This window comes from Protopterus annectens, chromosome 11.part0 (genome assembly GCF_019279795.1).
Source record: "Protopterus annectens isolate FY-2018-M chromosome 11.part0, PAN1.0, whole genome shotgun sequence".
Lineage (NCBI taxonomy): Eukaryota > Metazoa > Chordata > Ceratodontiformes > Protopteridae > Protopterus > Protopterus annectens.
The window spans coordinates 1,562,084,722-1,562,110,539 of NC_056745.1; the positions used below are offsets into that span (position 1 = coordinate 1,562,084,722).

Sequence of the window (25,818 nt, forward strand, 5' to 3'; positions counted from 1 at the left end):
GCCTTTACAGAGTAGAAAAAACATAAAGGACATTTGAAGTAATATATATAGTAAAAAAAGAAACCAATTAATGCATATAAGCAATCAATTAATTATTCAATTATAAAACTATCATTTAACCTTTTAAAGTTACACTAATCATATAAAACTGTGCCAGTTACATTCCTTATTTAGTCCATAAGGACTTAAGGTATTATATTTCATAATCAACAAAGACTCCTTCTGTCTTAACACATTTTTTTGAATAGTGACATTATTAAAACGTAATGGTACATGTTCTAAAATAGAAACTTTCATGCATTCTAAACTACCATCATGTTCATTATTAAAATGTTCTGCAATGGGACTGTTCATCTTTTTGTTTCTCACATCTCTTATATGTTCCTTTATTCTCTGAGATAAAGTGCGTTTGGTTTCACCAATATAATATTTCTTACATGAGCAAAAGATGACATAAATTACCCCTGTACTAAGACATGAGTATTTTGCTCTATTTGTAAATTTTTTTCCATTAATTTCTCTTATTTCTTTATTTATGAAGGGACATATAGAACATTTATTACATGAAAAAGTACCTACTTCATTAATATTAATTAATATGGGGTATTGCTTTTCTTTATACACACTATGAACCAGAAAATCTTGTATATTTCTTCCTCTTTTATATGATATCACCAGTTCTACATTCTTAAGTGAAATAATTTCTTTTCTGACAAAATCCCAATATTGTTTTATTATATTATTAATCATAGGGGAAAAATTAGTATATTTAGTTACAAAGAATAATTTATCTCCATTCTGTACTTTATTGTTATATTGCCCTATATTATATTTATTCTTAGATTTTTTATCACCAAACACTTCATTATAGCTATTCATAACATTTAATTTGTTATAGCCTCTATCAATAAACAAATTAGCTGCTTTCAAAGCTTCATTAGCTGCTAGAAACACATCACTACTTAATCTTTTTATTCTAATGAATTCCCCATAGGGGATAGCTCTCAATGTGTGTATCGGATGACAACTAGTGCCACACATTTTCCAATTCATCTCATTGAATTTCCTGTGTATATTTGTAATAATTTTATTACCATTGCATCCAGTTAACGAAATATCCAAAAAATTAATTTTGTCTCCTATACAGGTGTCATCAGATTTGATACCAAAATTATTATTATTTAAATCATTAACAAATGTAACAGATGAATCATGTCCCCCCTTACATATAAAAATTAAATCATCAATAAATCTATAGTACCCAATGACATATTTCCTAAAAAAAGGATGATTATATATGTACTTATTTTCAAAAAGGCCCATAAATAGATTGGCATATGCTGGGGCAAACGCAGCCCCCATGGCTGTTCCTTTAAGCTGTCGGTATAAAATGCCATTAAATTCAAAAATATTATGGGTTAAGCAAAATTCTATTAGTTCTACCATAAAATGTGTTTTAGGGTTATCACCCATAAATGTTACTATAGCTTCTATACCAAATTTGTGTATTATACTCGTATATAGGCTTACTACATCTGTAGTAATAAAGTACATATCTTCTAGCCATGTAATATTTTTAATTTTATTTAAAAAATCAGAAATTTATTTATTTTATTTATTTATTTATTTATTTGCAGTTGGTTTACCAGGATAGTCCATTGGGCCTAAAAGAACCCGTTTTCAATGGAGTCCTAGGGAGAAAAGCTCCAAAAAACAGACACACAAAATAGGTACAAACAATTTAAAAAGCCCTTAAAGCAAACCAGAGGGCAGGAATAAACAATAGATAGCTTAGATACTTATACAAATGTAAAATAGGATACAGTCATTGATTTTGCATTTGAGGTAACATTCATATAATACAGTGTAATAGAAATAGGTAAAATAGATGTGAGTTGTGTAATGACTTTAGAGAGGTAGAGTTGTTTTGTTATAAATGAATGTAGTTATGAAGGGAATGATAAGTTAAGTAGGCTTTGTTGAATAGCTTAAGAATGGATGAAGGATTAAGAGTTCCATATTTTTATGATGGATGAGAACAGGAACATTCCCATTGCAACTTTAGATGTGTGTGTAGAGATTTTTGAATGTATAAAGATTAGAGGTGGTACGAATGGATGGTGGGAGTGAGTTCCAAAGACGGGCTAGGTTAGAGGATAGAAGGTATTTGCCTGGGCGACGTGTTGGTTTATGTATTTCTAGTAGGTTTTGGTTGTTAGACCTTAAGACTCTGTCTGGTAGATGTAACTTAAAAGCAGAAGACAGGGAGGGACAGAGAGGGGTTATTTATGAGCTTATGGGCTAGGGTGAGCTGAATGTAGTTGAGCTGATGAGGAAGTTCAAGCCAGTTTAGTTTTTGGAGAGAGGAACAGTGGTGGGTTGATGACCTGTGGCCGCTAGCGAACTTGGCGATCTTATTGTAGCAAGAGGAAAGTTGTTTCTTTAGAGAGGACTGAAGATTTGTTAGGAGAGGTGAGCCATAGAGCAGGGAGGGAATAAGAAAGGAAGAGGAGAGAGCGATTTTAGAGGTCTTTGTGAGGTAATGGTTTTGACGGTAGAGCATACCCAGCTTTTGGTGGTTTTTTTTAATATTTAGTAATATAAGGTCTAGTGACCTGAATTTTGTTTGTGACTTAAACAGAACATGTCAGAGAGACAGATGTGTCCCAGAGACTACCCCTCCTTTGGAACAGGCTTCTCATCCATGTGAAGCTGAGTTTATTACCCAGTTTAAGTACAACATAGACTAGTGGATGGGAATAGGAAATTTACACTGGGCCTGGCACTCATATTCGTTATGGACAGATGTAGCTTATAAATGCCTGGCTCTCAGTGTCCTATTTGGATACAGGGCATCATTAATCTTTTGGGTAAACTTGGCTAGGTGTAGAAAGCCCGCCCCTAGGTCATTAGCCTAGTAGCAATCTATGAATCTATGAGACAATTGCTACATTGACTTAGGATGCACAAATCTATCAAGCTGGCCACAGAGACATTTGGAAATTGCGTATCCATGTTGTCCTGTCCTGTATTAGGGTGGGCTGTTTAGGATTAAGGACTGGGTTTTAACAGGGAGTCTTCTAGGATAGTTTCTGGGGTTAAGGGTAAGATGTTATATAGTGCTAGGATATGGTAGTGCTGTTTAGTATGCAAACTAGCTTCTGGGGTTAAGGGCAAGATGTCATATAGTGTTAGGATATGGTATTGCTATTTCATGCACACACTAGCTGCTCTAAGCTTAATTCCACACAAAGCCATGCTGTTTAACAGGTTTTGGAACTAAACCTTATTTTATTGGGAAATTTTACTGTGTAGGTATTTGCTACTATACAGGGCTAAAAAAGTTCTTATTTCTTGTGGTCTTACAGCCTTTGAGTGGGTGTATTATATAGAGGTTCATATGTAAATACTAGGCTAGCTGCTTTGCAGGCCATTTTAAGGCCAGTTAATTTACCTTAAAAATGAGAATCAAAGCGTGTACCTTGTGTCTGTGAGGTAAACACTTAGACCTTTTTGCCAAACCCCAGTACATAAATGTGCTCGTTCTCTTTCCATTACTTTGTTCCTTCAGGATTCTGCAATGGAGTCATTATCATTTACTGTTGGAAAGCTCTATGAAGTGTCTGCAAAGACTGATGACTATATTCTACAAGCCTGCAAATCAAACATAATGCAGATTACTAGGACCTCATACTCATTCATTCTACTTACTCCTGCTATATCTCCTAGTTCTTCTGAAACAATGAAAGAGTTCCATGATTTAGGCTTTCCATTATGAGATTACAACATAATCCCTCACATTGCAAATGCTTTCCCCTGCAGTCTTGATAGCTGCCCATTGCAAGGTAGCACAAAGCATGTGTTTCTTGCATGGGGACCAAACTCTTCCTGCACCAGACACCTCTGAACTTGTATATAACAGCTCTGTGATCACACATTATTGAGGAAATGAGAAAAGTCTCCAAACCAGCACCAAGTGGTGCCAGAAGGTCACTTGTTTCATGCTAACAGGAGAGAGCAAGTGGTTTCCAAGATTCTATGATATGCGCACACGTAGTTCATATATACTTACTAGGCTATTGATCTGTGAAGATCTTAAGAAGCCTAGCCTTACATTCCCATGGTTGTTTTAGCCTTTATATTTTAGATGTAAATAACCCAGAGATGTGCCGAACAAGGATATTTTGAGAAACTGATGTGTTCCCCTATCCAAGAAGAACAGAGGTACTAAAATGTGGGTGAATTTGCAGTTATTCATCCATTCATCCTAACTGCATTTGAATAGAGCAAGAAAAGTACTTTGATTTATTTAGAGTAGAAGACAGTTCCATAGAAGTACTGTTCATGGTGTTACAAACCTATCCCTTCAACATGTCCTACTTATTCATAGGTTCATAGGTGTGTACTAGGCTAATGGCCCTAGAGCCTTTATAACCCTAGCCCATAGGATTACCCTGGCATTGTGCCACCCAACCTTAGTACCCAGTGCCTCTGTCGAGTAGAGCCACTGGAGTGATCCCAGGGGTGAATTTTCTGTTTCCCATCCACTCACCAAGATTTCTCTTGAAGAGGGCCAGTGAGGTGCTCTGTTTGACATGTATGGGAAGTCTATTCCATAGCATGGGCACTCTCTGGGTTATGAACCTGTCCCTCCAGCACATTCTGTTGATTGTGGTAATGAGATTGAGGTCTCTGGAGCGTGTGGTGTGGAGGGATTGGGATTTCTTTAGATGTAGCATTTAAAACAGAGCTGGGTCAGACATGGGTTTGCAAGTCAAGCAGAGATCGCCTCTAAGTAGGCGATATGAGACAGAGAATAGTTGGAGTTTTTTTGGGTCTGTCCATATAGGACAAGTGTTTAAGGCCTACGATCCTCTTTGAGAGGTACTTTTGCGGCCTCTCCAGTTGATGAAGGTCTCTAGTGAGGTACATGCCAAATAGGGCATTGTACTCGATGGTTGGCCTAATGAGGGAAGAGTAGAGGGAGACAATGACCTCTTTCTTCCTGGATGCAAAACCTTTAGTAATGAGATGTGCCAAATAGAAGGACTTTCTGACCACAGTGGCAATGTGGTGGTCAAAAGAGAGGTTGCTGTCAACCTGTGTTCCCAGATCTCTTGTAACGCCTTCTGTGTTCAGTGGACTACCATCAATGTGGTAATTCATGGGAACTGGGTTTTTCCAAAAGGGGATGACAACACATTTTTTGGCATTGAGCTTAAGGCCATGATTCTGACACCAGTCTTGGTCTCAATGAGACCTTTCTGTAGGATGTCAACATCACTTGGGGAGTTAATAATAGCTCCCAACTTGCAATCATCTGTGGACTTTGTCAGCCAGAGTCCCTTCGTGTTGGTCTGCACTTCAGAGAAGTAGATACCAAACAGGAGAGAACCCAGGACTGAACTCTGTGAGACTCCACTCGTGACTGGCCAGCAGTCTGATTTAGAGTCAGCTACTTTCACACTGTGAGTTCTATTTGTGAGCCAGTTTGCAACCCACCTAGTGATATAGGGGTTGATGCCTAGCTTAGTGAGTTTTTCTATGATTCCTGAGTGGGGAATGGTATCAAAGGTCTTGGCCATATCAAGGTAGGCTGTATGAACCACCTTGCCTTCATCCACAGCTCTGGTGACTGACTCAAAGAAGTCGACCAAGTTGAGCAGGCATGATCTACCCTTCACAAAACCAAACTGTGTGGGATCCAGAGTTTGGAGATTCCCTGTATCCTTGTTTATTACATCCATGGTGATGCATTACATAGCTTTGCATATCTGACTCGTCAGACTAATGGGGTGATAGTTCCCAGGGTCTGAAGTCATTCCTCCTTTCTGGAGAGGGATGACTGTAGCAGTGCGCCATTCGGTAGGGACAAAGCCTGAGGTGAGGCTGTGATTGAACAGGGCACACAGGTGAGGTGCCAGTTCACTCTGTAGTTCATGTAGAACACAGCCAGGGTTATTGTCAGGTCCCAAAGAAGCTGTATTCTTGGCCTTGGATAGTGCTGTTTTAACCTGTGCAGCAGTGCCTGGCAATCGACTGGTATTGTTATTGGCCCTTTGTGGGGGGGGGGGGGTAAAGTTGGCACTGAATCTGTCACCCAGTATATTGGCAATATCTGTTGGCTCGGCATAGGAGGTACCATTGTGGAGTAACTCAGAGCAAATCTGGGTATTGCCGTGGAGATTCTTCACATAACTATAGAAGGTCTTGTGGTTGTCTTTACTATCTGCTGCAATTCTGTTTTCATAGCTAGCTTTAGAGGATTTGATGAAGGATCTCCAACTTTTTGTTGAGGCTGGTAAGGGAGTTTTTCCAGTCTTGTGACTTCACCTTATTCCGCATCAGTTTCCTCCTTCTGTTGTAGAATTTGTTTATGGCAGGGGACCACCAGATTGTTTCCTTTTTTTGGAGGAGAGTGTTTTGGTTCTATTGGGTATGGCGAGATCCATGCTCAATAGAACCAAGGTGCTCTCCTCCAAAAACAAGGAAGCCAATCTGATGGTTATTTTGCAAAAGCGACTGAGATTCCTTGAGTGGGTGTTTATGAAACCATCACACTTGTAGATGTGTAATAGGTCTGACAGAATAATGTTTGTTGAAGCACTATATGCAAGCCAGAGGTTGCCTTTCAGCAGCCTATATGATAAGGAGAAGAGGGATAAGGCCTTGAGATGGTCTGCATAGATTTTTCGATTTAAGCCATTGTTTTTTTGTGAGAAAGTGAAGCGGTCATTCCAGTTGTGACAAGTGTTTGGATAGGTGCGTACTGAAAGGGGCATTATACTTGATGATTACTAATAGGTGTAGATTACAGTGGAACAATTACATCCCTAGATCTGGATGTGATACCTTTAAGCTGGTGGAAGTATTAGTAATTCTGGTAATACCCTATCAAATCAGTATCTGATATTCAAAGATGCTCCGATATAAAGCTTCAAATAAAGTAAAGTAATGACATGCATTTTGACACCATTTCTGATAATGTTGTGTTTGACGTTTCAGCCATCTAAGGCAAAAGGAAAGGGGCGATCTCACAGTGCTGCTGGCAGCAAGAAACCGAAGAAAAAGAAATCTGGAAAAAAGAAATCTGCCAAACAAGCAAAACCTGAAGTAGATATCCTCAGCCCAGCAGCCATGCTGAATGCCTATTATATATCACACAATGCTGCCGACTGCTTGGCATTTAGAGGATTTCAGTGGCCCGATGGTCCAAAGAAAAAAGGAAAGAAAGGCAAGAAAAAATAAAGCAAAAGTTGAAATAATATGCCATAAATTCTTCTCAAAACAACATTTCTTGACACAAATTGTAAGAGGAACATGCTGATATACTTCCATGTTATTTTGTAAATTAAATAAATCCCTCAGTGTACCTTGGTGTATTGAATTGCTCAAGCCATACAAAACACTTATATTTTTGGAACTGGGTTTGGTCTACAGAGTTCAAACCAAAATCAGCTCTGAGCGTGACACAGTTTTGTGCTGCAGAAATAACTTAGTTGTAAGTTTGAGCTGTATAACAATAACCTGGGTTTGCACTTGGCTTGAGACACACATGCTGGGTTATAGAAATGGATTCTTTATGTGGAGAATGTGGTGTTCAGCTCTTTGTTCATGAATATTTGCACAGTATGAAACTATTATCAGGACTGTACTTCTGGAGAACACATCATTGTATCTTGACTGCTGTGGTGGCTTCTGAACATGGGTTAATGAGACATTGTCTTTTCTCCTGTTTCTTCTTCTGTTACACACAGTATTTTGATCTGCTTGAAGACCCTCTAAGAAAACGTCCATGTTTGATTGTGAAAGAAAAAGGGGTGCATACATCCTAAACATCTGAGATGCTGTCTTATCTGGGGTTTGTCTTTTTTAATGTCTCCAAATATTTATGGTTTCTAAATACAGTGAGAAGAATGGAGCCCATCCCTGAGTCAGTGTATAATTTAAATTCATGAAATGAACATTGCTTCAGTCTTTGATATTTGCAAATGTGCTCTTTTTGGCATCTGCATTGTTTCCAGAGTTGCCTTTTTGTGCAGTTCATATGGAGTTACACGCATTGGTAACATATTTAAATGTTCTCGTAAATTCTTTATTAATAATGTTACTCCTATTGCCATTGGAATTATGTGTCTTTATTCCATGCTGTTCTAGTTTGCGCTTGCATATATTGGTATTTTTTTACTTTGTCTCTCAGTATACAGGACAGTATAATGGCTAGGTGTTGCTTTTCAATAATTATTACTTTTGTTCTTTTTTCTTTGACTACTATGTCTGGTTTTCTTCTGCTTTCTTAACTGGTAGTATTGGATGATCCCATGTAATCGGAACTTCATAATTTTCAGTAATTCTTTGTGATTCATGTTTCCACTGCTTCTCGACTACCTCTGTGTTGTAGTTTTTGCACAATCTCTGATGCAATGGTTTTGCTAAATTATTGCGCCTTCAGTATACAGATCCTCAGCCGTGAGTATATCACAACCAGAAAAACATATACAACTATTTCTAGTTCTGTACTACAGAACCCACATTTCTCTGTACATCTTTTTGTATAGACTTTGTAAGTCAGTGTGTATGTGGTTTTCATCTTGTGCTGCCATTATTAACCATTCAACTTTTGGTTTAATTTCACCTGTCTTTAGCCATTCATGTGTCAAGTCTTGACCACCTGTGTAATTGTGGGCTTTCCAGTTTTATTCCATTTCTTCTGGTCATGTTCTTTATATTCTTTCCTTGGTTTTGCCATTTTCTTTTGCCACCTGATTTTTGGCTTTTTTTTTTTGGTTTGATTTTCATTTCCACTCAGTTTCAAAATGCTTCTGCTAATCTAAGCAAAAGCTAGAGTAATTAATGCCTACACTAACTGTACACTAAGTATACGATCTGTATTCAAGAACATTGCTACTCATTTTTTTATGCTTACTAGTCAGTCGAAAGCTTACATTAAGTGTACGTGTAGTCAATACCCTGTGATTATCTTTATGAATTCCCCTCAGTATTTAAGGCTGCAAGAAAATCAGTAGGAAAACTTAAATTAGGAGGAAGAAGGTGTGAGTTTTGCATGTGTTGTCTGTTCACTCAGAATGGTATACAATTATTGTAGGCATTAATTAATCTGAGAGGTCATTTTTTTTTTTAAACACTTTTATTGAATTGTCACTTAGGATATATGCAAACATACTTTTATAGAAAAGAAAACAAACCACGTTAATATGTTCACAGTTACGAACATTATACATCACATTTATTCTTTTATACAATCATCATCAATTCAACATTACATAAATAGATCAATTCCTGCCTTCCCTTAAACCTCACTCCTCCTCCAAAACATTATTCTGCATGTTTTTTCTATGTAATTTGCCCCTACCAATTTCTAAAGATCCCACTTCCAGTTCTTTTATCTCTTTTACAATATTCACTATTTGAAATGCACTTTGCTTAGAATTTGATTTTCATTTTCTAGTAATTGTTTTTTGGCAACCACCACAATTAAACTTAACAAAGCCTTACTATGTATAGGCAGTTCAGATCCTGTAGCCCAGCTCAAAAAAATAATTTTGTTAATTACACCAATTTGCCACCAAATATTTCTAACACAGTACTCTGCAGAGAGTTTTTAAAGTCTGCCAGCTCATTACACTCCCAAACCGTATGTTCCAGTTTAGTTCTTTCTCCCCAATCACACCTCCAACATTTGCCATCTACCTGAGGAAAAATTCTGTGGAGTCTTCTTGGGGTATAAAAATACTTATGTAAATATCAGTGCTTAATACCCTCTTATTTAAAATCTTCCCCTGAAAACCAAGCTTTCTGTTCAAGGCCCAATTTTTGTTCCCAGGAACACCCAAGAGGATGGTCCTGTTGTTCATAAGACCATGATTTGGCATCATTGTAGGGAAAGAGCTTTCACAAAAATTGCCCCAGCTACTTGGAATCACAGAAGTCAGTAGAAGACTTTGAAAGAGCATCTTAAAAAAACAAAGCAGCTTATAATAGCTTCAGAGATGCAGGATAATCTACAATATATTGTGCCACTAACTTTCTCTTTTTTTTCTTTTTTCTCCTGTTGAGAATAATAGTAAACCCTGGGCAGCAGATGACAAACTCTGTTGTAAACAATGTCAATAACTATCAAGTGTTATAAATAATGTGAATAATGTCCTAACTTTACTCAGTGCTCAAATTACAAAACTCGTACTATTGTACAAGTTAATAGTGACTCATTATTATCCTACTGTACCATTAGTAATTTGCTATAATTTTGTTATTCTGTGTTGTTGTTGCTCACTTCTCCTTAAAATGTGTCTCAAAAGGATCAGTGGACTAGCCCACCTACCTGGTTATCAAATTGCAATAAATAAATAATCAGTGTAAGATGTATTTTATAGATCTGTAAGCATTCCGTAATCCATGATTATGGAATGCTGTCAAATTTTTTTTTTGCAATCTGTCCATTCCTTACTTGGATTATTATCTTTTTTACTGCTCTGTTATGGCTTTGATTAATAACAGGTGATCGTTTGTTCCCTATTTTTTCTTTTATTATTTTTGTGTTCTACTGCCATGATTGAATTTCTTTCTGCATGACTATAAACTCTGATTGCATCAATTCTGATATAAAATGTATATATTGTCAGAATGCAAATTGTTCATTATACTGATCACTGCTGCAGTAGCCTAAGGTATATGGGTTAGATCCTGCCAAGGATATAACTGCCATCTAACTTCCAAAGCTTCAGGGCGCCTTCCATGCTCCCACACCATTAGGCAGCTCAAACTGAGCTGCTTAAAAAGATAGGTTTGAACACTGAGCCCTTCAGAGCTTTCCTGCTGCAGAAGAGTGTGTTCCTGTTTGGGCTTTTGAGGATTGATGGCTGGCTTATGTTGTTCATTTGCTGGGCAAACAAGTTCCCGTTGGGGAAAAAAAAAGCTTTCCATATTTCAGATTTATTGTTTAACTGTACTTTCCTGGTTAGGGAAATTGTTTTTTTGTTTTTTTTTGTTGTTTTGTTTTTTGTAGAAATTTGTATTTTAAAGGACTGTCCCAAATCTTAACTGTACTTTTAAATGGAACGCACTTTTTCCTATCAGTTTAAAAATTGTTTAAAACATTGTAAAACCATTTTTTCTGTGGAACACCTGTGTTTATTTTACTTTTTGGAGATTGCAAATTATATTAAGGTGCTTTTTACTGTGTTTTTACTGGGGAAAAAGTCACTTTTTGGGATTTTTACTGGTTTGGGTTGCTTCATTTCCCTGGGAAAGAGGCACCAATTTCAGCTTGACCATGGAACAAGCTACTGGTACCACAGTCAGTCCTTTTTCTAGCCAAAGAAAGAAAAAGTTAAGCAAACAGCTTTTGCCACCATAGAAGGCTAATTTACTCAGGACTAAATCATTCTGCAAAGATGTTAATACTTTTAGAGTTAGGTACTGCATCTGGACTTTTCGAGTTTTATTTTTAGGATCCTTTCTTAATTCTACCTCAATTTTGCTTACTGTTACTTTGTTCCATTTTGTATTCTCTGTGTTAGAACTTCTTACTGCATCTTTTAACTCCTGTGTTCATTCCGTGTCTTTATGTTCAACAGGGTTTTCATAAATATTTCACCAGAATGTACTGATTTTTTTTTCTTTAGGTGGTGTTTCTATTGATTTAGCTTTTTTTCCAGTTCTTCATAAAACCTTTTTTGGGACGTCAGTGAATTGCTTGCTTTATACTTTTCCTTTAGATTTGTTGATATACCTTCTATCTGGGTTTCTGCCTGTGCTGATATTTTAGTTCATTATTGGAGATAGTACAAGATAAATCCTGATCTGTTTTAATGCGTGTTGATTTTTCTACACTTGTTCTTTTAAGAGTTTTTGCTTATGTATTCTTTTTATGTATTCTTCTAATAGTGACGCTTATTGGCTTAGTGGCTGTATAGTTTTTTCTTTATGATGTTTTTGTGATGACATTCAACTTGCTTCCTTTCCTTTGTTACTGTGTGTTTTTCTGGCACCAATTTATCTGTTATTAGTTTAACTGTACAATAGTATATTCTGTTTATTTCTATTGCATCACACACATTTCATAATAGTCTTAACTGTTATATTTTATTTTATGTACATTTTGATTACTGGGGTAAAACACAGATTACCTCTTCTTCTGTTTTAACAGTCTTCTAACACTTTGAGTCTTAATCACTTTTTGTAAACTTTCTTTTTTCATCTGTTGTAATATGTCTATCCATTTCTAAATAGAGTAGATCTTCCCTTAGACCATTCTCATGCTGACTGAAAACATCTGTCTTGCTCTCTATTTTCTGCTGTTTCTTCAAGTAAATCTCTTATAGAACATTCCCATACTTCTCCCCATGATACATTGTGTGTCACTGTACCTTCTCCACCACAATCTAGGGACTCGTTGACTCATCATGTTGTGATATTGCCTGTACTGGAGACTTCACACTTAATCCTTCACTTCTTAGTTGGTTTATCACTTTGCTTTCTATTTATTTTCTGCAACACTAAATATATTACTTTGCAGTACATTCCACTTTTGTGTTCATGTTCTTTCCTTTGTAAAATTTACCATAGTCAATTATCTTTGCCTCTATTTCTCTTCACATATCTTTACAGATACATTTTTCTTATTGATTACTATGGCTTTTTTTCCCCCTACATAAAATGGCACCATATCAAATACAATTTTCTTTCCTAAGTCCATGCTTCTTTTTTTATAACTTCCAATAGCCTCTCGTTTTGTTCTTTTTCTTGTACACTTCCTCAAACACATCCTTGTGGGGTTTTTTTATGTACGTGTCATTTTGATGTGGTCTGTTATATTAGAGATTTGATGCATGTCTGTTTTTTCCTCTAATATCTTGATCTTGCTATATAGCCTTTGTTTAGAAATGTTGGGTATGTTTTGTAATAAAAACAATATATAATCTTTCTTATCTTCATTAGTCCACTTTAACACCTCTATGTCTCTTGATACAGCTTTTTTTTGTAAACTGCTTCTGCATTCTATCCGGGGGGCGGGGCAATCAAAGCATGTCCTAGCCTTGTGGTGTGAATGTTTCCATGTTCTGAAGATTCTACACTGCCATTTTTTTTTCAGTCCTGTCACCAGTGCCTATACCACGAGTGAACACTTTTCACTCTGGGAACTTAATACCCAGTCTTTTTTTTTTGTATCCTTTCTTTTTCCATGAAATATAAGACACAGTCTATATATCAAGCATTGTCTGATGAAATATAAGACACAGTCTATATATCAAGCATTGTCTTGATGAGACTTTGTAACACAAAAAGTAGGGTCCACTATGTGAAGATACCCCCCCCCCCAAGCTTGAGGATGATCTCAGTTCCAGCAATACTGTTCTTCTCCTCTTGCTCTTTCCATTTCTCCATTAGGGCCTCAGTTTATTCCATGAGACTGCAAGTGTCCTAGGTGCTGTCATTCACTAAAGTTGTGTGTTGATACAGTAATACTGCCAAGTAAAGCTAGAGACCTTAGACCTTTCTTATTTACCTTATTGTGAAGATGATGGCATCTTATGAAAACTACCAGAAGAAGCATCAAAGAACCAGTCAGAATATCTCTTCTATCTGCAAATAAGTGGTAATAAAAACTGGAATGAAAAATTATGGTGTGTGTCATGTGGCAAGAACTGAACTTGAATGATAAACCTCTTAGTAATCAATGGAATACTTCATTGCAGTCACGTGGCAGAAACATGTGGGCACTAACATCTAGCTTCTTGTTACAATAAATCTCTTAGAATTAATACATGTCGGAAGGGTTACAGTGTGGAATTGAAAAACACACACAAGTTCACTAAATTATTACAGAAGCAGTATTTGCATCCATGGCAGTGTTTTGTGTGCTTTCTATGTGTTATTGAAAATAGCTGTCCGCAAAGAATATCAGAAGCACATTCACATACATTATTGTACAAATTCCAACTCACAAAAAAAAAAAAAGAAAACCTTATGAGCAAAGGAAAAAATCCCATAGGCTGCTATAACTATCCACCCCTCCCCTCACCCCTATGGAGGCATAGTAAAATTATAAAACTTTTTTTAACTATTAAATTGGCTGCTAACTGTGAGACATAGAAGAATAATGGTCAAGAGTCTGTGCCTGCAGTTCATGTGAAATTTCTATTCTAATCAACATTTTGTGGAGGAGTCTGTTATGCCCCTGATAAGTATAAAGTACTTTTCATAAATGTAACAGTAGCACATAGATCAGTCCACCTGTTTTCATAGGATAATTAGAGTCAGTTTTCAAGCACTACAATCTACTGGTCTTCAAGAAGTTTGATTGGGTTAATCCTACCTTAGTATTTTCACATCTCATGTATATATCATGGCTACATTTAATGAAATTAACAAATGACTTATCTTAATTTTTAGGTAGAAGCTTATTCCATACTGTTGGAAGGCACTGAATAATGTATCTGCCATGTTTTCTAGGTTCCCCAATAGTATATCCCAGGCATATTTCTTTCAAGTACCGTGGCCAGGCGTTATCACTTTCACCAAGCAGAGGTCATCCCTAAGTAACCTATTAAAACAACACAATGGCAATTTTTCAAGCCTTACCAAAAAGTTGTTGTTCAACTACATTATTTTTCTCTTAAGGAGCCTATGCTAATACTTCCATGCAAAAATCCTACATCTTCTAGACTTGATTACTTAGTTGGGAGCAATACATATGTCTTCCCATTGTTTTTTTTTTTATGAATTGCTTATCTGTTTTCTCTTCCCAAACTTTTCTGACCTGCTCTGATTTATTCCTATAGTTATCATGCAAATCCCTTTTTTTAACAGCAGCTTATGTTATAGAGTCAACTAATAACTCAACCAGTGCAGGCTTTCATCTAGGATTCCCTATCCCTGTCTCTTTGCGTATACTCTGATATCAATCTGTAAAGGGGAAGGCAGTCTCTAGCCTGCAGTCCAAATGTTTTCTTGGCCTCTTCCCATTCTATTACTTTTCCCTCCATGATTATTTGCTCCCAGCACCTTGATAACATTGCCAGCTTCCTCCAGTAAATTCAAGCCCTCTCTTGTCTGTTCCCTGTACTTGTAAATGCAGTCATCTTTATCAACAGAAATTTCTCCATTCTCATGTTGTCTTAGCTCATACTATACTTTCTTCTGCTTCATGAATATAATATTTTGTATGACTGTTATTTTCCTTAAAATCTACATCCAAAATCCAACTGTCTGCTTATTTCTGGAATCCCCCCCCCCCCCCACACACACACACACACTTCATCATTATCCTTTTCATAGGTTCATAGAGGTGTTATAGGTTCATAGATTAGTACTAAGCTAACTGCCCTTGCGAGCCATTTTAAGCCTAGCCAATTATCCCTTGTGAGACCCAAACCCACCTTGAATTGCAGATTTTATGTTGTGTATGAGTCTTAATTGTGTAGCTCTAAGATATCCTTGCAAATCAGGTAATCTTAAACCACCTTGTTCTATTGGAAGGATCACCTATCCCACTTGACTATTGCCCTCTTCTCCTTCCAGATAAAATCCTTCAACTCTTTATTAATTGCTGTCCACTACCTCTCCTCTGGTTGATGAAAATATGCCTGACCAGTGTATAAAACTAAAGGGATTACAGCATTTCTACTGCTTATATCTTGCTATGCATATCCATAGGCAATAGCTTCCAGTTTCTCAGTTTTTCTATTATCTTTTGTTTGGTCTCTTCCCACACATAGATTTGCTACAGCCTCTCCATACAGGACTCATCATTGCTTCAATCTTAAAAAACTAGGGTGGCTAGAATTACTCCACCAAATACAATTTAACGAACTTACAATTGCCCATAAAGCCATTTACCACCCTGACAACACTCCAATGCTCTCCACCCTCATAAAACCCTATAACAATCTGAAGAACCTACGCTCCTCTAACAAAATACTGATTCATACTTCTCTATCTAATAACACAGCAGGTGACTCCACATTTTCCAACTCGGTTGGTAAAATATGGAATCAACTACCTCAAGACCTCACAACTCAAACATCACTCCCACTATTTAAAACTAAACTTAAACTCTTCTTATCCAACCACTGGCTTTGCTCTTGCAATAACCCTGACTAAACATTTTTACCTCCTTCTTTTTTTGATTCTTTATACCCATTATTTTTCTTCTTATATCTAGCACTCTAAATTATCCTGTATATAACTGTTTCTGTTACTCCATATGTAATAAAGGCATGAATAAATATTTTTCAACTTCTTACGAAGTTGTAATAGAGTAATTAAGTTCTTTACTTCTATTTTTTTCTTTGCTAAACCTCTTACTGAACTCAAATGCTTTTACATCCTGCCGTAGGTTTAAAGTACATGTTTTTTTTCTATTTTATTTTGTATGTTATTTTTTATATTTTTTGGTACATTTTTGTTTATTTTTTTACTTAAGTAGTATTGTAGAGGAGCTTTTCTCCCTGGGCCTCCACTGAAAATGGACATGTATCCAGTTGGACTAGCCCGGTAAACAAATGTAAAATAAATAAATAAAATATCCTTAGCTGTAATAATAGAATCATTTCAAACCATACTCCTAAATATTTCATTTTATCATGCCCCCATAAGTATGGGTATTACTGAACCAATTCATGTATGGGTATATAGTTCACAGATATAGCCTTTGTTTTATCTTCAATAATTTTATATCATAAAAAACTTGGAAATGTCTCAGAATATTCCACAACACTGAGATGTCATTTTCATCTGCAAATAAAGCCAACTTTTCTTGATTACCATACCAACTATATCCTTGAATTTCTAAATTCCTTATTTTCATTGCCAGTAGTTCTAAATATAACACAAATAACAAAGGGGAAAGAGGACATCCCTGCCTGGTTCCTCTCTTCAGACACGACTTACAGAGAGGAATCCTCCCACTTTGATATTTTCCTCTGACCCCTCATACATCCTCCTAATTAACCTTATTATTGTATAAGAGAATGCAAATGCTTCCTTTGAACTACTCATATAATCCCAGCTTACTCTGGTAAGTGCTTTCCCTGCATCTAGACCCACTAAAAACAGTAGTATTTTCTTACATTCTGCTTCCCTCAGGATTGTCATTGTTCCATTAACGTTGGCAAATATTTGCCTCCCCGCCACAAAACCACATTGATCCATATTTATCAATTTTGGCAACGCACTTGCCATTTTATTTTAGCTGTTATAGACATAAGCACTTTATAATTGTGGTTTAAAATTGAAAAGGGCCTATATGAAACTGGATCTGATGGGCCTTTACCATCTTTAGGTATTACAGCCACCACAGCTTTTTTCCAGGATGCTGGTGTTTCCTGTCCTTTTAAAATACTGTTAAACAAAATATTCCAGATCTTTATCACTTTCTTCCCTCCTAGCTTCCAAACTTCCACAATAATACCATCTATTACTGGAGATTTTCTTGCGGATCTCCACCTATCTTAACTCTTGAGCAACAGCTACCTTTAATCTTGACATACTTAAGACTTCCATTATGCTTTTTCTTGATTTCTCCATTTCTTTGCTTTATACAAATCTTCATAAAATTTCTAAAATATCTCTAATACCTTTATAGGATCGCTAGTTATTTTTCTTATTATACACTTCCTAAGTTTGGCAACAACCCTTTGTACTTTCTGTTGCCTGAGTTGTTGTGCTAAAGGATTTTGTGCTCTGGAGTTATTATCAAAACCAGTTGCTTAACAGCCCATCTTTCTAAACTCATACATATTATCCAGATATTTCCTTATTTTCTCTTAGTAGCACTCTGCAGTTAAGTCTTCACATTCTGTGAGATTCCCCTTATTCTGCAGTACTTTAACCTTTGTCTGCTTCTCTAAATAATTCTTGCTACTTCTTAACCATATCTCTTTTTATCTTATTTCTACCCTATTTTTAAATTCCACTTTCATTTTATCTGACACACTAACTATAATTTCTGGAGTATTTTATATCTTCCCCAATAACTCCTGAATAATTTCCACTACCCATTCCTTAAATTCCTCTTTTCCTAACAGGTAGGTAGGGAAGTGCCATTGTCTTATTTTTACTTCATTACCCCACATTTTAATCTGTTATTATTGGTGCATGATCTGAAATAGTTATTGTATGTGTGTTAATCTGAAATAGTTATTGTATGTGTGTTAGAGCTCTCAATTAGTGCACAGGTTCCTGTGAAATATAACTTTCTGTCTAGTCTAGCCAAGTTATTGTACCTTGGGGAATAGTATGTAAATTCTCTCTGAGTTCCAGCTGCTGAATTCACATCTTCCATACTGATTATTTTCATAAATTTCCTTTCTAGACCCCCTAGATACATGCTCAGTGTTGCAAATCAAAATCTTATAAGTAATTGAAAGCTGATTTTTTTTGTTAATTCCACAATAATCCCACCTTCATACTTTAACACTCACCCCTACTACACAAATCCCAGCAATGCAAAGACTGCAGTAAGTTCTCAAACTTTAATGCAGATGCTTTCAACCACTCACTCTCTACAATTAACTAGTCCTTCCTCTATGACCTCCCCTGGAGGAAGCTCCTGGCATTTAACATCTTTCTAGACACACTTAACTCCTTGGCCCCATCAAGAAAATAAGAATCAAAACCCAATATGCCCCCTGGCTAACACAACCCACTCATACACTTATGCACAAGAGAGATAATGCATGGAAATTATTATTTATAGCACTTTTATTGTATGCATATACTTTGCTAGCTAGTTTCACTGTGTGTGAGGTATTAACTAGAAATTTTCTACAATTGTTAAGCATCTGGTTGGGTTTGTTTGTTCTGATTTTTGTTTCCCACCCTCCCTCCCTATTGGTATCCTGTGTTTATACTTGGCGGCTTTGCAGTTGCCCACTCCTACTGTACATTTGATCTGGGACACTCCTCCCAGTCTAGTGTCATTACCTCATTCTACCTAATCCAAGGAGAATATTTGAGAAGGCCAAGCCAGTTAGTTGCTTCTCCTCCTTTCCACTTTACAAAAAAGAAATGTTTTCTAAGCTTGTATCTGAAGTTGTTAATGTTCTTCCATTCCTCACTGATGGGTATGGTTCCAAAACCTCGGAACTGAGTCGGCCAGATGCTAAGCTAGCGTACTCTCGAGCCATGCTACTACCCACAATGCCCTTCATCCCATACCCCAGATCTCATTTGCCGTGCTGCCATATAGCAGCATTTTCACCGAGCTCTCCAGCTAAGTAGTTTTGAATTATTCAAACTTGTATTTCTTCCAACAATTTTTCGTATAGTGTCTTCTTATAGTCTAGCTCTACCCACAGATATTCCTTTTCTTACCATTGTTGGTATTTTCCTGCATTTTTCTTTACTTTTACCACCCTCGTTGTAACTCTTCATACCATTGCTGGTAGTCTGGCTCTTTTTCTTCTTCCTTTCTCTGTTTGAGCGAGTGTTAGTATGTCTGAGAAAAATGGTACTTCAGGTTTTAAACATTGCACGTCGTGCAGTGGTAAATTACCTAAAAGTGACTTGCATTTTAAATGTGTTTATTGTTTGGGTGTCTCGCATCTTTCTTCAACTCCCCCATGTGATATTTGTGCGAGTTTTAGTCAACGGGCATTGAATGAATGGTGCAACAAGTTGATTTTGATAGGATTGCTTTCTTCTCCTTTCTCTGAGGCTATTTCTGCGGAGGTCTCAACCCCTCCAGGCAAGGATAAGAAGCGCCCACGCTCAGACCCTTCTTCACCGGCTGGTGATAGGGGCAAAAATCATCTATCTAAGACTGGTAGAGCTTCCTCCGAGCATCGACTCGCTGTCTCTGTGCCACCGATTTCGGCACCTAGCACAGTTTCTGGGAAGTCTGAATTGTCGGTGCCGGGCTCGGCACTGATGACTACTGAACCAATGGTTTCTTCGGTTCCAACATGTCTGGTTTAGGACACTTTGGCACCGACTTCACCTTTACAGACTCCGGCTCCAACGACCTCGGATCCGATCTTGACTATTACCCCGATTGTGACTTCGGCTCTGAGTTCCCTCTCGGTGCCGACTTTACCGTTTACACAATTCAAATCAGAATCCTCGGCTCCATTGAGTTCATTACCATGGACCAGATATTCGTCTTCTGTGGACCTGTTTGTCGGGCAACCCTACAGTTCTTTTCTGGACCGGCCTGAATCCCCTTCCGGGATATCGATTAGGTCTGCCAGGAGCGTGTCCAAAATAGACATTGTTCATCTCGTGGATCAGGTATTGACTGCAAGAGGAATCTCCAGACCCTGTTCTGCTGCGGGTGTTGGGATTTTTCCTCCTTCGTATTCTCCTGAGGGGGATTTTTCGGTTCCAAGGCCCCCTAGCCCATTGCTTTCAACGGGACCCCTTCCTTCGGCACTGACTGCTTTGATGCCTGAAGCACCTAAGTCCTGGTGGGCTTCAGTTCCTACGACAGCTCACCTTACTCAACCCCTTGCTTTGAGGGTGGAATATTCGGTTCCGGCTCCGGCATCGACGGCCTTCTCGGTTCCCGTCTCGGATCTGAGAGTTATTTCTGCACTGAACCCTTCTCAAACGTCAGTCTTGGAGGTGGGCCATTCGGAGCAGGGTGTGACCCCGGTTCTGATTCAGTCCTCTTCGGTTCCGGGCTCCCAAACCTCTTCGGGTGGGCCCGCCTTCCGGATTATGGAGAGGGCGCTGGCGGCTAACAATCCTCCTCCTTCAGCTTCGCCTTTGGTTCCCCCTCTTACTTAGCCATCATCAGCCCTTTGCAGGGGACCACTAATCCAAAGCACCCCCCCTTTCCAAGGCTTCTTCGGACATTCCCATCGAAGAACCCCCTCGGAAGAGGGGTGTGCAAAAGAAAACACATGGACTCACCTGAAGAGTCCCTTACTGAGGATACGGATTATGATGATGGGGAAGGTTCCCCTAGATCACCCCCCTGACGATGTTTCCTTTGGGGACATCTTGGAGATTTTGAGTCAGCGGGGTGACTGGAAATCTTCCACCCCTTCTCCAGAGGAATCCATATTCTTACAAGCTTTCCTTTCCTGGCCCACTACGGCTTGGGTGAGTTGGTCAAATTCATCGTGCAGCGAGCGTGGAAGAGTCCGGATTCAGTAGAAGCTATCCCCAGGAGATCAGACAAAGTACTTTCTCCTCCAGAAGATCAACCCCACTGGTCGAAAGGCTTGCCAGTAGACACTGTGGTGGTGGCGGTGGCCACAAAGAAGGACTTGGCAGAAGAGAGTCCGGCTGTTCATCCACCCAACAGGGAGTCCAGGGCGGTGGACAGGCTAGGGAAGTGAGTCTTTGCTGCAGCGACCTTTGCCGTGAGTTCGCTGAATTTCTTGGCACACTTTACAAGACTCCAGAGAGAGCTTATTTCTGAACTCTCTGGTAGCCTCGCGGGTCAAGTGTCGGATGGAGCACATGACAAAGTGGCCTCCCAACTTGCCACCCTTGAAGCGATTTTGAATTCTTCCATGAGGTTCCCTCCCACGCAACCGAAGGAGCAGCTAGAGCAGCAGGTGCTGGTGTGGTGGTTCGACATCATGCCTGGATGCGCATTTCTGACCTACCGGATTCCTTCAAGTCTTCCTTGTTGAACTCCCCACAAGTCTTCCTTTTTGAACTCCCCTATTGAGCCCTCCATGCTCTTTGGTTGATACTTTGACCAGGTGCGAGCAGGATGGAAAGACCTTGTCTGCCGTGGGCCTGCACGTCTTCAAACCTCAGCGTTCCTTCTCCAGGAATCAGAGGAGTGGAAAGTTGTGGCACAAGAAATCGCAAGGTTTCTTTCGTGCCGCATGTGGCGAGGACTTCTCCAGAGGCAGAGGAGGGTCCGACGGTGGAAGACGTCCCTTTAGGGGCAGAGGGAGTTACTGGAATCAGGGCTCCAGAGATTCTTTCTCTGGTAGGCTATATCAGCTCTCCTGAAACGTTGCCCGATTGCTTTCCTCTGGAAGCAGTCAGGGCGTGTTTCTCTCTGCACCAAGCAGCCTGGTCCTCCATTACCGACTATCTATGGGTGCAGAGAATTATCACCAGAGGCTATCACATTCCCCTCAAATCCTTTCCAAGACCTCAATTCCCCCTTCCCAATGTTCCACCCAGTGAAAGGGAGGAGGCAGCTTCCGAAATCAAGAAGCTTCTTCTAAAGCGAGTCATCCAGAAGGCCCCCCCCCAGATCAATGCGGATTAGGGTTCTACTCCAGACTCTTTTTGGTGCCAAAAAAGACAGGGGACTGGAGGGCCATTCTGGATATCAGTCATGTGAATGAATCAGTTATACAGACCAAGTTCCGCATGGTCACCATTCAATCCATCCTTCCATGCCTTCGGGAGGGTGTGTGGATGTGCTCTCTAGATCTCCAGGATGCGTATTACCACATCAAAGTGGACAAACGCTCCAGGAGGCTTTTGCTCTTCCAGCTGTGAGCCAATCATTTTCAATTCAGAGCTCTGCCTTTTGGTCTCTCAATGGCCCCCAGAGTGTTCACGAAATGTCTAGCAGTGGTGACAGCTCACCTGAGACTGCACAGATTCCAGGTGTTTCCTTAGCTGGACGATTGCCTCCTCTCCGCCCCTACCGAGCATCTACTGACCAGGGCCCTGCACCACACTCTGTCTCTGGTGGAGTCTCTGGGTATTACTAACAATTGGGAAAAATCAAACCTTCAGCCCTCACAACAATTGGCATTCATAGGGGCTATGTCCAGCACTCAGCTTGGTCTAATATCTCTTCCTCATCACAGGCTCTTAAGACTGAGAACACAAGTGCAAGTGATACTCGACTGCAGGAAAGTGTCTGCAAGGGAAGTTTTGTAGGCTCTGGGTTCCATGGTGGCAGCCATTCCCATTGTTCCATTGGCCAGGCTTCATATGCGCCTGTTACAATGGCTTCTTCAAACTCAATGGATATACAGTCATCATCCCTTGACCCACTAATCCTCATCACCGATCTTTGCAAGCAGGATCTCCTTTGGTGGATGAGAATGGACGGAAGTCTTTGGTGTCGTCCCTTTCAACCTCTTCAGCCCAGTACCACAGTGACTATGGACGCTTTCCTGATAGGATGGGGGGGCCATTTTCAGGGAAGATCTGTTCAAGGCATGTGGTTTCCTCTAGAAGTCGGCTTACACATCAACATTCTAGAGCTCAGAGCTGTGTTACTGGTGTTACAAGATCTCCACCCTCTTCTTCCTCGCGGACCGATTGCTATCCAGTCCGACAACATGTCTGTGGTCTCGTACATCAACAAGCAGGGAGGGACCAGATCTTACCCCCTTTGCCGTGAAGCCATGAGAATTTGGCAGTGGGCGATAGCTACCAACCGTTTCCTGATTGCTACACACATCCCTGGGAGTTCCAACGTGATTGCGGACAGGCTGAGCAGATGCATCCTGCTTCCTCACGAATGGTCTCTCAACCCAGAACTGGTGGGGGAAAGTTTCAGCTGCTGGGGCCGGCCTTGCTGCGATCTGTTTGCCTCCCCCTCCAATGCGTAGTGCAGCAGCTACTTTGCCCACTTTCCACCGCAGGGGGAGTCCCTGAGAGATGCTCTGACTCTCCATTGGCCCACGGGTCTCCTGTACGCTTATCCTCCCATCCCCTTGATACCATTAGTCTTAAGGAAAGCAGAATGATTCTCATTGCCCCATTCTGGCCTCTTCAGGTTTGCTTCCCCTTCCTTCAGCCACACGTGCTCCGACCCCCTTGGATTCTAGACTTCCATCAGGATCTCATCTCTCACTCCCAAGGGTCATCGTCTCCAAATCTGGCACTCTCAAACTGACAGCTTGGTTGCTCCACTTCCGTTAGTAGCCAGGCTTGAGTCACTTTCTTCTCCGGTACGGAATATTATTTTGACCTCCCACAAACCTTCTACCAGAAAACTTTATAAAGACAAGTGGAAACGTTTTTCCTTGTGGGCACAAGAGCTGTCTCTGGATCCTGTTTCTGTTCCAGTAGCTACGGTTCTTCAATACCTGACCGAGCTTTTCCTTAACGGGGGTTCTGCATCCACAATTCGGGTGCATCTAGCTGCCATCTCCCATTTCCATGATGGTTCAGACGGAATTCCTATTATTTCTTCCCATCTGTGTAAGACTTTCTTGAAGGGGATTTTTCATTCTAGACCTCCCATTAGGCAACCTGTGGAATCATGGAATCTGTCTAGGGTGCTTCAAACTTTGACTCTACCTCCCTTCGAGCTGGCTGCAGCCTGTGATGTGAAGTTTCTGTCCTGGAAGACCTTGTTTCTGGTGGCAGTTACTTCAGCCAGATGTGTATCAGAGCTGCAAGCATTATGCATTAAAAGTCCTTATTTGATTTTCCATAAGGACAGAGTATCACTTCGCACCAATCCCACTTTCTTACCCAAGGTGGTTTCGGAATTCTCTATTAATCAGTCCATTGAGTTGCCCGTGTTTTTCGCTAATTATACCAACAAAGGGGAATACTGTCTTCATTCCTTGGATGTCCACAGACAGTTACAGTTTTATTTGGACAGGACAAAGTCTTTTCGAAAGTCAAGTCAGCTTTTTGTTGCCTTTGCGGGCTCTAGAAAGAGATGGGCAGTGTCTAAGGTTACCTTGTCTAAATGGCTTAGGGATTGCATCTCCTTTGTTTATTCTCTGGAGGAGGAGTCAGCTCCTGGCCGCATTAAACCTCATTCCACTAGAGCTGTGGCCGCTTCTGTCGCCTTTCATGCTAGGGCTTCCATGGATGATATTTGTGAAGCTGCCACCTGGGCTAAACCCCATACCTTTATCAAGCATTACAAATTGGATCTGATCTCCAGGGGTAGAGCTGCCTTTGGCTCTATGGTTCTCCGGAATGTTTTTCCCTGAGGGCCACCCAGATTCTGTAGTAGTTAGGGACTCAGTCCCATCAGTGAGGAATGGAAGAAGATTAACAACTTCAGATAAAGAAGTTATGTCTTACCATAACGTTCCATCGGAGTTGTTGATCTTCTTCCATTCATCACATCCTCCCACCTTCCCCCGCCAAGGCTCCTGACGGATCTTTGGGTCGTTTTGGTGTGTTAGGGTGTTTGCGCAGACATGGCCTCTGCCTTTGTTTCTGTTTATTATATATATGTTGCTACTGTGGTTCTGCAGACTCGATCTGCGGTATTGGATGAAGGGCATTGTGGGTAGTAGCATGGCTCGAGAGTTTGGTGTACGCTAGCTTGACATTTGGCCGACTCAGTTCCGAGGGTTCGGAACCGTACCCATCAGTGATGAATGGAAGAAGATCAACAACTCAGATGGAATGTTATGGTAAGACATAACTTCTTTTTCCTGCCTTTCCTGTAAGTCGTCTAGTCCAGATACAGATTTGCTGTATCCAGGACTGTTTGTAAGCTTCTGAGCCCCCAAGCCTTTCTGTGTTGGAGGGAAGCCTTCTAGCTTAATTTCGTTTCTTAGAACTAGCCAGTTTTCTAGTTTCAGCACTCAAATCTGTTTCTTTGAGCTCAGCACTTGTTCAGAACTCATTGTAAGCACTAAATAAGCTACGAATTACTACAACACTCAACTTTCCTCACTTGTCTAGAGGAAAACAGTTTGTAGTACTTAATAAATAAGCACCTATCCAGGCATGTCTAAGGGTCAGCTCCCGGTGTTTTTTCCTGTCTACCTGATGAATCTGGGCATCTTGGGGCAGTGCAGCAATTGCCTCATGTACACAGACAACCCTCTCCTCCTACCACCCAACACTACAACCTGTGAGAGATGCACTTATATAGCCAAACTGGAAGCAAAGCTCTCTTCACCCAAGATTGGACTAGACAGTCAAGAGGAGAAGGTAAAC

The 25,818-nt window shown here is 39.7% G+C and overlaps 1 protein-coding gene across 1 annotated transcript in view; it reads left to right on the top strand.

Annotated features, from left to right (window-relative positions):
* The window catches only part of SMKR1 (small lysine rich protein 1), a 215,692-nt gene extending 207,766 nt beyond the window's left edge, over window positions 1-7,926 (top strand). Inside the window, exon 3 of the mRNA XM_044088839.1 lies at window positions 7,006-7,926. Coding sequence (XP_043944774.1) covers window positions 7,006-7,248 — 243 coding nt within the window. The 3' untranslated portion in view covers window positions 7,249-7,926. The remainder of the gene's footprint in view (window positions 1-7,005) is intronic.
* The last annotated feature ends 17,892 nt before the right edge of the window (window positions 7,927-25,818 follow it).